The sequence below is a fragment of the Neophocaena asiaeorientalis genome, unplaced genomic scaffold, assembly GCF_003031525.2.
Source record: "Neophocaena asiaeorientalis asiaeorientalis breed wild unplaced genomic scaffold, Neophocaena_asiaeorientalis_V1.1 scaffold86, whole genome shotgun sequence".
NCBI lineage: Eukaryota > Metazoa > Chordata > Mammalia > Artiodactyla > Phocoenidae > Neophocaena > Neophocaena asiaeorientalis.
In genome coordinates this window covers 1,191,735-1,208,098 of record NW_020175039.1, presented here as the reverse complement: position 1 = coordinate 1,208,098, position 16,364 = coordinate 1,191,735, and the positions used below count along the sequence as shown (strand labels likewise).

Genomic DNA, 16,364 nt, shown 5'->3' with positions numbered 1-16,364 from the left:
ACCAGCTGTGTGACGTTGAGCAGTCATTAAACCTCTCTGTGTCTTAGTTTACTCATCTTTAAAATGAGGGTAACAATATACCTACCTCTTAGAGTTGCTGTGATAATTAAATAAGTTAATACACGTAACTTACTTAGAAACTGCACCCTGGGACTTCCCCAGTGGTCCAGTGGTAAAGAATCCTTCCAATGCAGGGGACTCGGGTTTGATCCCTGGTCGAGGAACAAAGATCCCACATGCCACGGGGCAACTAAGCCTGTGCGCCACAACTACCGAGCCTGCGCGTCTCAACTAGAGCCCGCGTGCTGCAAACTACAGAGCCCATGCGCTCTGGAGCACACGTGCCACAACGAAAGATCCCGCATGCTGCAACTAAGATCCAAGGCAGCCGAAAATTTTAAAAATAAAATAAAAATTAAAGAATTTACCTTAAAAATAAAAACTGTACCCAGCACAGAGTAAAAGCCCAGTAAGTGTCAGTCAATCTATCACCACTACCACCATCGCCATCACAGCACCAACATCATCTTTTCCCAGGGCATGAGAAACTGTGTACTGACCTCCTGTAACATATCAGAATCCTCAATGGCTTTAACAGCAGATTTCTTGGATGTTTCCTGAATTTCTCCACCGATTATAAACTCATCCAGGATAAAATAAGCCTTTTCAAAATTAAAGATAATATCTAGCTCGCAGACCTGGTAAGACAAAAATGAATATTTTGATAAACTTGCAGTAGTATTAGGGGAAACATGGGCCAGTGATTCAAGCTTTTCAACAGTGACACCCATGTGGCACACCAAAGATAAAAATATCAGATGGTATTTTAAAGCCAGAAAAGTAGAACTATGGAAATCCAGGCCCTGAATAAAAGTAAAACCACATTCTAGTAAAGCTGAGCATGTCCTTAGATAATATTGTTTAATGTCACAACAGGAAATTTGAGACTCAGTCCAGGAGTGAAGCTGCCCAGCTCACCTCTCCATCCGCACAGGTAAAAGCTGAGCCACCACTGCCTTTCAGGCACGAGGGCAGTGCTTCGTTGCTCCGGCCCTCTGGTCTGTATATTTGGCTCCTAGCTTTAGAACTCTCAGAAGCTCATTCTTCAGAGGCAAATTAGCTCAATTGTGTGAATTTTTCTCAAAATTATGTCCCAGGCCGGTGCTTCTCAAACTACAGAGTATATCCCAATCACCCAGAAAGCTCATTGAAACACACACTACTGGGCCCTACCCTGGAGTTTCCGATTCAGTAGGTGTGGGTAAAGCCGGACAGTTTGAACTTCTCATGGGTTCCCAGGTGATGCTAATGGTGCTGGTGTGGGGACTACACGTCGAGAACCGCTACCACTGTCACAGACCAAAGCTGAGTCTGATAGACTTGGTTAAATGTAGCAAGTAGCAAGGCCACTCCCCATAATGCAAATAAGGCTCAATTCCAATGTTTCAACCAGACAGCCACTCAGGCACCATCCCGGCTGTTTCCCTTCTCACATATTCCTCAACTCTCGCTTTCCATACCTTACAGAAGGTCTGCTCACTGAAAGTTTTCAGTCCTCTCCCACCTTTAGGGCTCAGAAGCATCTGATACACTTCACCCAACCCTTGCTTGAAAATCTGCTCTTGCTTACGCCCTGATGTTGGCAATACCACTCAGTGCCCGTTTTCCTCCTCCATCTCTGATGGTCCTTCTCAGGTTCCTTGGATGATTTATCTCGCCCCCGAAACTTGCATTCATTTAAGAAGTATTTACAAAATGCGTGGGACACATCAATTGGCAAAACAAATATCTCTGCAGCAGGTTGCTTACATTCTAGGGACCCACCTTCTTCCTAAAGACTGGTGCTTCCCAAGAGAGCCTCTTCTCTTTGCAACACATACATTCTCCTAGATAATCTCATTGACGCTCTACAGCTGGGTCTTCCATGCAGGTGGCTTAACGAAGTGAGATCTTTATCGAGGCCTGATCTCTCTCTGCAGCACTAATCCAATATTTTCATCCACTAACCAGAAATTTCTGCCTGGATATTCCTCAATCTACATCCCCGTATTCCAAACTGAATCAAGCATATTCTTTTCCCTTTAGTCCCTGTTTTGCTTAGTAGCTGCAAGCTCTATCTCGTGGCTCAATCTAATTCATTCTACAGTTCAGCTTAAGTTCCCCTCCCTCTCATTCCTCTCTCCCCCTTGATCTCATGCCTCTCAAATTTGATCACCAATTTCTATGGATTCCATCTTGTAAATAAACCCCTAACCTCTTGTCCATTTTCGCTGCTACTCAGGCCTGCAACGTATCTCGCTTGGGGTGCTGCAGTGACTTTCTAGGTGGTGTCTACCCACATGAGGTCAAGGACCACTAGCACTTTGCTAAAATGCTGATCTGGGTCCTTTCCTGGGTGAGGTCTTCTGTTCAGGACAGTTTTGATTCCTCAGCATGGCTTATAGGAATCTTTACAGCCCAGCTCTCTGGCTTCCTGTGCTGGTACCCACACCATGCTAAAGCTACACATTCCACAAACTCACCCCGTTCTTTCATGCCTTTACCCTTTGCACATTCCAGAAATTCCTGGAATGTTCCAAATGTCTTTTCCTTTATTCTGCTGGCAAAATCAAACCCATTTTTCAAGGCCAAACTCAAAAGGTATGCGCACAATGATTCCCCCAAATCCTCTTTTCTCACATAGAGATTCTGCATCACTTCCTTTGTGTTCTCTTACATCTTGTGTGCCCAAGTATACGCTTACTTATCAGTCACTTCCCCTTGTATTGTGAGCTCAGGTACAGGAATTGTCTTAGTCATCCATATACCTCTGGAACCTGGCACGTAGTAGGATGCAATAAATGTCCTCAGGATAAATGAGTGAGTCGGCCACCACACAGGCCTTATTTTTATGTTGCTGGGGACTAATGCTTCCCAGATCGACGATCCTATGACTTCACATACAATGGATGACAATATTTTAACAAATTGCTCCATATATTTAGGATTTAGGTCAATAGACTTGCAGACTCTCCAGGGAAAATGGTTTATATTGACACATCCAACTGAATCAGAAGCATAAGAACAAATAAGTACAAAACCACTGTAATAAATGGCCATCTAAGAAAAACTAATCTAATGAATCTGCAAAGGTTATGGTCTCTTCATTCATTAGAAAACAGTATCAAATCAACGTGTGTGTGTGTGTGTGTGTACACACACACACAGCTAATTTCCCCCTCCCTACAGGGTCTGTCTCTTTCTCTCTCTCTCCACACATACACATACACACACATATATGTGTAAAACCAGTTGAAAATAAGAGTCTATTCACTGGGACATGATACTATAATCCAGGACTTCCCCAGAACTTTAGGGTTCCCTCTGGAGAACAACCATCAGAAAGAGGATGGCATCATAAAAGGAAATAGTCTCAGCTTATGAACCCTTTTATTTCTAGAACACTCACTCCAGGAATTTGAATGAGACTAGAAGTGAGCTTCCCAGGCAAAAATGTAGAGATCAGAGTACCGGTTAAAAGTACAACAATGGATTGGGAATAATATTTGCAAAATATATAACAGAAAGGAAAGCATAGTATCCATGATATAGAAAGGATTCTCACGAATCCCTAAGACAAACACCACAACATAAAAAGTCAAATAAAGGCTGTCAAGAAGCAATTGATAGACAAGGCAAGAAATGGAAAAGGCCAATGCACATCTAATAATATATACAGCCTCACTAGTAATCAGAAAAATGCAAATTGAATTAATGACCATCTGATTATTAAGAAGAGATAATATCCATTGCTGGTTAAGTGTATGGATAAATAGGTACTCACACTCACTGTTGGTGGAATTTGTAAATTTTATAGGCATTTTGAAGGCTCAAACTGTAGTGTCCATCAGTTTTAAATGTACAAATCTTTTGACCCAATAATTCCGCAAGGAATTTATTCCTATGCTATACCCAAACCAGCGCATAATAATATATATTAATAACAAGGATGATGCCAGCATCATTTATAATAAAAATTGGAAACAACTCAGAAATCCAGCCATAATGGAATTGCTTAAATAAAGTATGGTCTACCCCTATTGTGTATCATATTATATACCATGGGAATTCTATGCATAAAGTTGGAAAGAATGAAGTAGATTTCCATGGATAGACATGGAAATAGCTCTAAGATAGACTGGTAAGGGGAACAAAAGAAAGCTGCAGAATAAGATGTATAATACAATACCATTTTTTATTTAAAAAACTGTATATGTCTAGAAGGATATGTAAAAATATGTATTATTTTGCTATTTTAAACAATATAGATAAACAGAAAGAAAGCACAGTAGATTAGACATTCATGCACATTAAAGAAGGTACAAGAAGTAAGCAGTTACCAGAGATCAGAAGAGGTGGGAAGTCAGGATTTATAGTAGCAAGAGCTGGGGAACCCCAGAGTTCAAGGCACGTGTAGACCAGGAATCCAGGACAGGCAGGAACCTCATGAGAATAAACGAGCAACCAGAATCCTGCAAAGTGAACTTGACAGATACTAACGCAAGTTCTCTGGGAACCTCTCATACCCCACTCTCCACTCTCCTAGCAGCAAGTCATCCCCAAGGCTGTAGGGCTCGCCAATGGCCACGGGGCAATTAGTTTACTGCACCTAGTTTCGAGGGGTAGGGATAAGGTTAGGTAATATGCAAAGCCAGATACACACACACACACACACACACCTTGATTATACAGTTACTATCTCCAGATCATAAGGGAAATGGCTACACAAGTTCTACTGGCCGAATAGAGAATGTTACAAACAAGCAAGTCATTCATATACAGCAAGTTCAAAATACTATTCTATTTGCTACTGAGTCTAACCCCGAGGGGTTATTGTACCTGAGAGTAAGAAGAGAAAACACCTCAGAACCTGAGACATAATGTAGATTTCTTCAGCTACTGTCTAATTACTCAAATACTACTTCTAATTCTACCTTCAGGGCGCTGCCCCAGTATATCAGAAATGTACCCTTGATGCTCAGATGACTGCACTCCATCTAATTACACAAAAGCACATGGCTTCTGTGTTAATAAACACATGAGCCTCTTTGCTTATTTTTTCTCATTTTCTCATGTCTCTCTATTCTGGAAGAAAGCTTATAAAAGGAAAAAAACAGTGGTAATTTAATGTTACCTTTGATCTCCTAGCCTTGTGTTTACTACAATTTTACTATAATTTGGCTTGAGGGACTTCTGTTATAGCATAATACATGGTGTAGTGAGATTATTTCTGGCATTTAAATAACTAAATCTTTTTGGATAGAATTTAAGAAGGACCTTCCCTTACTGAATTCTGTTCTAAAGTAAGTACAAAAAGTTCAAGTTATGTACAGCAAATGCATAAAAGGATGTATAAAATAATAAGGCAAAGTACAGTTACATAGCGATTGACAGTTTATAAGTATTGTCAATTACACTATGTCTTTGATCCTCATAATAGCCCCCATGACATTAGCAGAGTAAATATTTCTATTCAACTTTTTGAATGTCATTTTTCATATCTGTGAAATAGAGATTTATGATGAGTCAAATCATGGGTTTGGTGAGAAAGCCAGCTGACACCAGGATCCAGCAGGACATAGAGCACCCCTCCCCTGACAACAAGAAAACTCCCTGAATCAAGACAGAACCTCTAGGGCTTCCCTGGTGGCGCAGTGGTTGAGAGTCCGCCTGCGGATGCAGGGGACACGGGTCCGTGCCCCAGTCCGGGAGCCCACATGCCGCAGAGCGGCTGGGCCCGTGAGCCATGGCCGCTGAGCCTGCGCGTCCGGAGCCTGTGCTCCGCAACGGGAGAGGCCACAGCAGTGAGACGCCCGCGTACTGCAAAAAAAAAAAAAAAAAAAGACAGAACCTCTCCAGCATAGCAACCTCTGCACTGTCCGGGTGCATCAGTAAAACCTCACATAACAGCCTGTAATGGGAAAATATGGCAGGTGTCGAAGTCCTCAAACTGACCCTTATCTACTGTGAGACTCTGAGGCATTGCCTCTTAGCCTCTATAAACTGGGCTTCATGCAACTTACAGAAGACCGAAAGATTAACTAGTTAATCCTTGTAAATCTCCTGGGAATTGAAAAGTGCTAAAAAATAAAAATAAATTAGTAGCCAGCGATTTTGATTGATCTGTCATAGGAAGGTAATATTTTCTAGTCTTACGAGAAACTCAGTACAGAGTTTTTTCCTGGGATAATATAAGGGCAAAATTCAAGGAAACCTTCAGGATTAACGCAAGAGGAAAAGAAAACCAAAGAGTAATATATCATTCCTGAGACAATGTCATAAGAATCAGTATTGCTGGGCTTACTCATCACAGTTAATTAATAAGAATTGAACATGTACTGGGCACAGAGGTTTGAACTGCTCTTAGCTTAATGAAAGATTCACTGAACTTTTTTAGTGAATTAAATTTTGGTCCATGACAAAGACAGAGCTTCTAAAGGTATGCCAAAACAGGATGAAAAATTAATAATATTAGAGAAAGAGGAATGCATCCTGATTCTGCTGACACTTTAACTGGGCTTAGAATAAGGGAAGTTGATTCAAATTCTCTTGAGAAAGCAATGTGTTCTGAAATATCTGATATTTGGTCAGATAAGATTGAGATAAAATTCAATCCCAATTCACATTATCACAGTTGGATAAATCTAAGAAAACACAACAGGTCAAACCAGAGTGCAGAAATGAGGCGGAAAAGGCAGGCTATGGGAATCTCTGGGCCTCAGGAGAACTCTTTCAGGGCTTTGCTAAAGGCCAAGTCTGCGGTTTATTTCAAAAGACAGTACTGCAATGTCAGAATTCCTCTGAAAAATTGAAAGCATAAAATTAAATAATCTCAGGTTTGAAAACTTGCCACTATATATTTGCAAATCTCTCTTTTAAAAAATGAAAATAAACTTGGTGAACCAGGAGAGAGCAAAAGAAAAATGGTCTTTTTTTTTTGGCGGTATGCGGGCCTCTCACTGCTGTGGCCTCTCCCGCTTCGGAGCACAGGCTCCAGACGCGCAGGCTCAGCGGCCATGGCTCACGGGCCCAGCCACTCTGCGGCATGTGGGATCCTCCCGACCGGGGCACGAACCCGTGTCCCCTGCATCTGCAGGCGGACTCTCAACCACTGCGCCACCAGGGAAGCCCTGTCTTATTATTTCTATACGCTGACCAACAAACTGAAATCTCTGAAGCAATATTTAGGTCTTATAACATAACTTACAAAGACAAAAAAAAAAAAAAAAAAAAGAAGAAGAAGAACCAAAGAGAGGGAGAGAGAGAGAGAGGGAGGGAAAATTATTTCAGAAACCTTTCAGGTACTCATCCTTGTGAAAACTGTTGCAACAAATCTGACAAAACCTTAACCAATACTTCAACTGCTGTTCATTCCATTATATAGAATACAGTACAGAAAACTCAAACAAACTCAAACAGCAAATTCTCTTAACAGCTTTTAATAAAAAACTTCAGAGGGCTTCCCTGGTGGTGCAGTGATTGAGAGTCCACCTGCCGACGCAGGGGACACGGGTTCGTGCCCTGGTCCAGGAAGATCCCACATGCCGCGGAGTGGCTGGGCCCGTGAGCCATGGCCACTGAGCCTGCGCGTCCGGAGCCTGTGCTCCGCAATGGGAGAAGCCACAACAGTGAGAGTCCCGCGTACCGCAAAAAAAAAAAAAAAAAAAAAATCGTCAGTGAGCCAGGAAATAGGAAAGAGAGTATTACTGAGAAGAAAACATTTTCCTAATCCACTGATTCATTTCTTGAGACTGTGAACTAGATAAAATATTTCTGGAACATTCTCTAAAATCTGGCCCAGAGCTGGTTCCAAGGGCTGAAAAAACAAACAAATAAGTCCCAGGTCATGATCTCGAGATACTCGCAATTTGGTGGTCAGGCAAATTCTGTACAAGTTGAGGATAATACAAGGCTGCTCCATGTTGCTGGAGCACTGGATATGTCAGGGATAAAAAGACAGAAGTGAGAAGGTTGGAGCAGTGGTCTGGGACCAATGTTTACAATGAGTAAATGCCAAGCTAAGAAATTTGAATTGTATTCATTAAAGATGGAGGAGAGTGGCCAAATGTCACCAGAGATCTGTGCATTGGAAGGACAATGCTAACAAACAGGCCAGGAAAGGCAAGCAGAGATGAGCCCAGAGGCAGAAAGGGGGAGAGATGAGGTTTAAAGGAAAAGCAAAACTGTAATCCCAAGTAAAACTATACTAGTGAGAGTGAAAGGAGATGAGTTTTCGTCCAATTTGAATAGACAGAGGCAGACTTAAGTAAAGGGTGGAGAAATACGTAAGGAACACTGTCCTTCTGTGTTGAAAGATCCTAGGACGTCATAACTTCAAGCACAAGACTGAACAGATTTTCAGGAGCTGATTTTCAGTTCGTGTCACGTTAAGACTGAGGTGAGCATGAGAAGCCCAGCGAACAGCGTCATCAGCAAAGTGAAGAAGAGTCATCTGGTGATGGATTTCCAGGAGACAGAGTCTAGTAGACACACAGGAGAGAAGAAAGAAGGAGGAGGAGGGCATTTAGAGGGCAGGGGGAAGGAGGGAGCTGGGGAAGAGACCAAGTTGGGGCCTTCAAAAACACAGGATGAGAATTAGCAGAACTCAGTGTCAGGGCAAAATAAAGAGGAGCGGATTTAAAGAAAGCATTGCACTGAGCAAGGGTCCAGTGCTGCAGAGAGGTTAAGGCAGGTGAAGATTAAAGCAGCATCACTGGTGTTGACCATTATGATTTCCTTGGAGGAGTAAAGGTGAAGCCAAGCCACAAGCTGCCACAGAGTGAATGTGTTCTGGGGATCAGGGCACCTCGCAGAGTGTGTTGCTTGGCAGTAAATGCATGGAGATTGAATAGCAATGTGAAGGAAAAGGATTTTGGTTTTGTTTGTCTGGTGTTGTTTTTTTTCTCTTATGTATAAATAATATTAAAGAACCCTTGGAGCTTAGTAAAAGAAACCAGAGAGAGGATAAAAAGGCACAACAGAAAAGAGAAGACAGTCAGTGGGGAGTAAAGGACAAAATATCAAGGAATCCTTCACAATTAAATTCTAGTTTATTGAAACAAGGTGTCTAGTGTGGCTGTGGTCTGGACATACACACACCACCTGCCTCTGGAAGGCTCTGGATCTTCCATTTACTGAGAATTACAGGAAAGGGGGAAAGCATTGCATTCTGATTCTCGGCGCAAATGCAGTTCATACTTTAGACTTGAGAGAGAGAAGGAATGTGAAAACAGGCAGAACTGAAGTCGGAGCTGGGGTGGAGACTGACTCATTCTACAGACCAGGACACCACTTACATTTCCAAAGTATTTGTCCAGCAACTCCACATAACGATGCACAATCTCTAGTGTCAAGAGCTCATTGTCCTGATTTTCTACTGCACAGCAAAAATACAAACTAGCATACCTTGAAAAGAAAAGAAGATAACATAAAATATAATGACACATTACACAACGTGAAGATGGTTTTTTCCATGAATATGCAGTTACCGCTTCCTCTCCAGGGATTCTTCCTGTCCACATCCAAGAGGGAAATCGTTATTTATCATATCCAATAGCTTCCCAAAATGTAAAATAGAATATATAAAAAATATGGTGGGGATTGGGTTATTTCTGTTAATTATGTGAAAGGTCCTCAAAACTTTACCTTAAGGAGCTGTGATCAGGGTAACCTTTGACCCATGGTAATCAGGGTGCCTGTTCATGCCCCTCCCTGGATTGTGAATTGTTCTTTCTAAACTCCAGAGCCCTGACCAAGGGGCCCAGGGGCCCACGTGCCCACCCTCTTACTTCATACTGTACTGTACTGTAGTGTGTCTTACTTCATACTGTACTGTAGTGTGCCTCCCATCCTCAGCTTATCAAGTCCTCCCCCCACCATGTGTGTTTCTTCTGCCTAATACCCTCCTCACCCCATACATGTGGCTCACTCCTACTTCTCCTGTAGCTCAGAGCTTGGATGTCCTTTCCTCCAGGAAATCTCTGTCCTCTCTGACTGCACTGGATGCCCCTGCTATGCATTCCTGTGCCTCCCTCACAGAGCATCCAGAGCTCTTCATTCCGTATTTCATGGCTTGTCTCTCCCCCATTAAATCAATGGCTTCCCAAAGGCAGGTACTGAGTCTGCGTTGTTCACCGTTGTTTACCCAGTAGTTATAGATAGCTGTTCAGAGAACTGCTGAAACCTATTCTTCAGGTAATGGTTTAAATCACAATTGAACCCCAAGATGTAGAAACCAGGCAGAGAGTAGGGACAAGCCTTTTGTCAGCAAGGATTTCCTGGGACTCTGTCTTTCTATCCCTGGGATGCTTATTACTATAAGGGCCTTTGCTGACGTCTCCCACCATGCTAGTACGAAAAGTTTTGACCTTGGGCCCAGCAAGAGAAGCTTGGTCCAGGTACTTCCCGGTAATTTACTCCATTGAATACAGCCTTTGATGTTACCTCTGTCTTTCCCCTTCCAGTTTTATAAAAACACCTTGTGAGAGCCTTTCTAATGTGTGTTTTCCCTCTGAAAGTTGCAGTATGATGTTGGATGCAGGGTCAGATCGGCTGTGTTCTGGTCCTGGTTTAGGCATCAGTTATCTGGGTCTTTATGAGCAAAATGACTTTACCTCTCAGGGCCTCAGTTACCTCACCTAGAAATTGAGGTCCCTTTCTAGTATGGTCCTGCCATGGCAAGTAGGTACAGTAAAGAGAGGATATACAGTCTTTAAAGTCAGAAAAATCTGGATTTGAATCCTGGCTCTGCTGATTACCACTCAATTACTGTGACTGGGGACTAATTACTTAAACTCTCTGCGGCTTCAGTTTCCTCATCTGCAAACGTGAATAATAAAGAGCCGCCCATCTCTCTATCATGTTAACCTTTGTTCTATAGCATTTGTTACTAACTGAAACTGTTTTGTTTGCTTAACAGACGAATAAGTTCCAAGAGAGCAGGAATGTTCTGCGTCTTGTTTGCTACTGTATACACAGTCATTAGAACAGTGCTGGAAATATAATAGATGCTCATAATTTCTTGAATGCATGCGTGCATTATCAACACATAAATTAAGTATCTAGAATAAGTATCTAGAACCCGTCCTGGCATATGGAAAGCCTTTCAACAAATGAGGGTTCTCTTCTATTTAGTCTACTGGTGCAAACGTTTGGCCTCCAGCCTTCAAAGATTTCAGTAAATGATAGAATTGGTGTTGCAATCTAAAATGCTCAGGACTCAACAAAGCGAATAGTAATAAGAAATTCAGTTCTCATGAAGTTACTCACACCTTTTATAAACAAGTTTTAGCTCCTTCCAGTCAACAAAACTGCTTGTCCTCTGACCACGAGAGAGAACAATGTGAACAATTTCCCGGGTAATCTTTTTCCTTTCCTTGTCAGGGAGAGTAGTGTACCATTTCTGCAGCCGTAATTTCCCTTGTCGACTGAAGAGCAATATGAAATGAATCTAGAACAAATAAAGGAGAGAAAAGAAACCAGAATTTGGTCAGCCAAATCATTCTACCATAGTTATTAAAATACAGCAGCAGGGTTTACAAAGGATTATTCCGAACCGAGGAAAAAAATAATTACCAGCAAGAAAACTATCCCCTCTGACAATTACATTTAACCCCAAAAGAACAAAGAAATGCACACACCACAAACATAGCTTATTTATACTATAGGAGAAAGATAAGTTTTCTTTTACGAGTCACAAACTCATAGTGAGACTAGAACTCTTTTGAGAAAATATTAAATATATATCAAGGCAGAATAGAACTCTTTTGAGAAAATATTAAATTCTTCCTTCACAAGCCAAAAAAAAGTTAAAAACAGTAGAAGGGTTTACTTTAAAAATTATACTCTTGCTTCATATCACAAGTATAGAAACCAAATGATAATATAGACATAAAGAAGAGAAGTAAGGGAAGGAAATAAGGATGAAGCAAGGGGGAAAAGTGAGAAAACTAGAAGGGGACCATATTCTAATTTTTTAATAAAAATTATATATATATTTCAGGTGTACAACATGATGGCTTGGTATACACATACATGGCGAAGTGATTACTATAGTCAAGCTAATTAACATATTATCTCCTCACACAGTTCTCAGTTTGTGTGTATGATGACAGCACCTGAAATATACTCTCTTAGCAAATTTCCTGCATTCAATATAGTATCATAAACTATAGTCAGCATGCTGTACACCAGATCTCTAGATTTACTCATCTTACATAACTGCAACTTTGTTCCCATTGACCAGCATCTCCCCATTTCTCCCACCTCCCCATCCCTTGTAACCACTGTTCTACTCTCTGCTTCTGTGCGTTTGATGCTTTTAGATTCCACATATAAGTAAGATCATGTAGTATCTGTCTTTCTGTGCCTGTCTTATTTCATTTAGCATGATGTCTCCTAGGTTCATCCACATTGTTACAAATTACAGGATTTCCTTCTTTCTAAGGCTGAATAATATTCCATTGTATGTGTATGTACGTATGTATACACATACACACAGCATACTTTCTTTATCCATTCATCTGTCAATGGACACTCAGGTTGATTACATGTCTTAGCTATTGTGAATAACACTGCAATGAACATGGAGCGCAGATATCTCTTTGAGAAACTGATTTCATTTCCTTTGGAAATATACCCAGAAGTAAGATTTCCCTTGGAAATATACCCAAAAGTACTATCATATGGTATTGCTATTTTTTTTTTTTTTTTTGCGGTATGTGGGCCTCTCACTGTTGTGGCCTCTCCCGTTGCGGAGCACAGCCTCCGGATGCGCAGGCTCAGCGGCCATGGCTCACGGGCCCAGCTGCTCCGCGGCATGTGGGATCTTCCCGGATCGGGGCACGAACCCGTGTCCCCTGCATCGGCAGGCGGACTCTCAACCACTGCGCCACCAGGGAAGCCCGGTTTTGCTATTTTTTAATTGTTTGAGGGACCTCCATACTATTTTCCATAATGGTTGTCCCAATTTACATTCCCACAAACAGTGTGCAAGGGTTCCCTTTTCTTCACACCTTCACCAACACTTATCTCCTATCTTTTTGATAATAGCCATTCTAACAGGTATAAGATGATGTCTCATTGTGGTTTTGATTGGCATTTCCCTGATGATTAGTGATATTGAGCATATTTTCATATACCTGTTGGTCATTGGTATGTCTTCTTTGGAGATATGTCTATTCAGGTCTTTTGCCCATTTTTTTTTTTAAATTGGATAATTTGTTTTCTTGCTATTGACTTGTTTGAATTCCTTATACATTTTGGGTATTAAACCCTTAACAGATGCACGGTTTGCAAAAATTTTCTTCTGTTCCATAAGTTGTCTCTTTACTTTGTTGTCTCCTTTGCTGTGCAGAGGCCTTTTAGTTTGATGCAATCCCATTTGTCTATTTTTGCTTTTGTTGCTTGTGCTTCTAGAGTCGTATCCAAAATATCATTGCCCAGATCAATGTCAATATCAATGTCAAGAAGTGTTTTCCGTAGGTTTTCTTCTAATAGTTTTTTCAGGCCTTACATTTACGTCTTTAATCATTCTAAGTTGATTTTTGTATGTGAAGTGAGATAATGGCCCAATTTCATTCTTCTGTGTGTGGATGTTAGTTTTCCCAACATCATTTATTAAAGAGACTGTCCTTGTCCCACTGGGCATTCTTGGCACCTTTCTCAAAGTTCAAACTAAGTCTCAAATGTAAGCTCTTTACTCCACTTTGTGGGATACTTGGCTGAGAGTTTTAGAGTCAACCATCTCAAGATACAGTTTGACATCACAATAAATGTTTACAATTTAAATAGTGTGTTGACCACATTAGGAAGAAACCTGCTTTTATTTTCAATTAAGTTTCAAAGTGTGTATTTGAAATGCACATTCCTATTTCAATGAATTTTGAAAGCTTTACATGAATAGAAGACGCTGTAGAAATTTACTGTGGAGCCTGGGAGGTATGGAAGGTTTGTTTTTCAGAAATTGTCAGATGGTCCGATCTTTATTTCATGAGATTAAGTTTTCTCAATCCACAGTATGAGAAGATCAAGTTTAGAATCATAATTTATTCTATTGCGTGTTTGTTTTGTTTTAAAAAAAATAAAATTCATTATTGAGGTTAATTGTGTCATGGAGGGAACAATATATACTAGGAGCCAAAATAATTACAATTTTAAAACTTTCTACAAATAAAATATTCAACCCTTTTTATTAAAGAGATTTGGCTCTGAATGTCACAGTAGGTGGATATATCCAAAGACCAACAGAAACCAGGCTCTTTCCTCAGAGCATCCCCTACCCCAGCCTATAGAATTTGAGGTCTTCTTAATAAACTACATTCTTTCTTAGAAAGGAAACATCTGTTAATAAGGACTTGAAAACCAAGACATGGCAAGTGAAAAGAAAGCAAGTTAAAAAGCCCTGCTCAACTAGCAGCTTTAAGAAAAATCACCCTCAGTCCGGAATTTTAAGCATCTGCTTAGAACAGAGCATTTTCTTAAATACACATTTCACTATCAGCACAGGTATAGATAATTCAATAATGAAACACAGCTACCGCTTTCTAAGAATCATATTGAGAAAGGTATTTTTTGCTTCCAAGAAGAGATCATCATAAAAGTAACATTCTAAAAGTACACAATTGAATGGGAATAGAATAATAAAACCTCAGGATCTTGAGAACAAGGTCCAGCTTTTGGATTATCACCAGTGGCTAAGACTATTCGATCCCATTTCTAGTGACTGGTCAGACCTTTGCTAGAGAAATGAAATCCACACATTTTCTTGGTGCTTACTATGCATTTCCTGTCAGAAAATTTTCTTCTTCACATCTAACCTAAATCTTTTCTGTTACAATTTAAACCGATTTTCCCTGATTTTATCCACAGAGCAGATTAAAAGACAATATATCACTACCCTCGAAATAATAAGAAACTCTTAAAATACTTGAAGACAGATTTTAAAGTGTACCTGGAGTCCTTTCCTTCCAGAAGAAATTACCTTGGTTTCATGTCTTCTTCTTATTGGTTCTATTATCAGATTTCAAAACCATCATTGTTACAATTCCTCCAGGATTACCTCATAGATAAATGTCACTTTTAATTTATGGAGCTCAGATCAAGGAGCTCCAGTGAGTGGCTGGAACTATTGCTGAGTTTAATTATGGATTACTTTCTATTCCTTCTACTGCAACTTTCCCTCAAGATCAAGTGCCTGCCTTCTTAAACGGCTCAACAAGGTAGAAAATAAACAAATAACTCTTTTTCATTCTAACAATGAATTCAAAGAGAAAGGATGACCAGGAACATAATACACACATCCATGAAGCGATTTAAAATATAAAAATGTGTTTCAAATTCAAAAGAAGTAACAAACAGGTTCAAGTTTATCCAATAATTGCATTGCATAAGACAGTGTTGACAGATTTTATCCTCTCAAGTTCTGCTCTAAGGGAAAAGAAGTGTAGCTCGCTCCTGTGTGTCTGGTGTCTGTTGCCTCTCCAGAGTTAACAGTGTAGCACGAGAAAACTGGCGGAATGAATTGTAGTGATTCACAGGAGTTCATCACCTCGAGCAATTAATTGTATCCAATTTATCGGTTTAGTCATTCAAGGCATATTTGGATAATATGTTTCAAGAGGTTAATCAAATACCATTTTTGATTAGCATTAGCTTGAGAGTATGAGAAACAGGCAATTGGGAGGGTGTGGATTTTTTTCCCAATATTTACAAAGAGCCAACTTCAACTCAAGTTGATGTCATAAACAAACTTCAACTGACTTCAGAACACCCAGGCATTTTGTTTCAATAATAGTGCTGGCAAGAAAGGAATAATGGAGAGGCTGATTGGTAATCCTCTTCTGGGAAATGCCAAGTCCAGAAACAACCCTAACATCCAACGAAGTGTGATGAGCAAGCCTGACTTCTTACATTTGGCCCACATGCTCTGGCCTTAGGTAGGCATCTGATTTCACTGAGATCTCCCCTCCCTCAATCAAGGTTAACCTGAGACAATAGCAGAGGAAATAATCACATTGGCAGCTGAATTAACTGTACTTTAGAGACCTTAGAGCACAGATCATTTATTCACGCAACGCATATTTACTGAGTGCCTACTCTGTGCACTATGAACCTACAACGTAAAACTTGGTTCTTCACCTTGAAGCGCTTTTAATTGTGATAAAGAATACAAAAAAAAAAAAAAAAAACCCAAAGTAAACATATTGAATTAAACCACAGGGCTTTATCTCCTCTACCTCCCAAAATGCCACTAAAATGACAATAGTAGAATTTTCTTAAATGCATTAACCCTCAAAGACTAGGAGAATGACAGGGGATGTGATAGC

At 40.4% G+C, this 16,364-nt stretch overlaps 1 protein-coding gene across 1 annotated transcript in view; it reads right to left on the bottom strand.

The window, feature by feature from the left end:
- Positions 1-16,364, bottom strand: part of AP1S3 (adaptor related protein complex 1 subunit sigma 3) — a 54,367-nt gene that overhangs the window by 5,936 nt on the left and 32,067 nt on the right. Inside the window, exons 2-4 of the mRNA XM_024763137.1 lie at positions 11,310-11,488; positions 9,336-9,444; positions 561-698 (exon numbers count right to left, since the gene is read on the bottom strand). Of these exons, the coding sequence (XP_024618905.1) occupies positions 561-698; positions 9,336-9,444; positions 11,310-11,488 (426 nt within the window). The remainder of the gene's footprint in view (positions 1-560; positions 699-9,335; positions 9,445-11,309; positions 11,489-16,364) is intronic.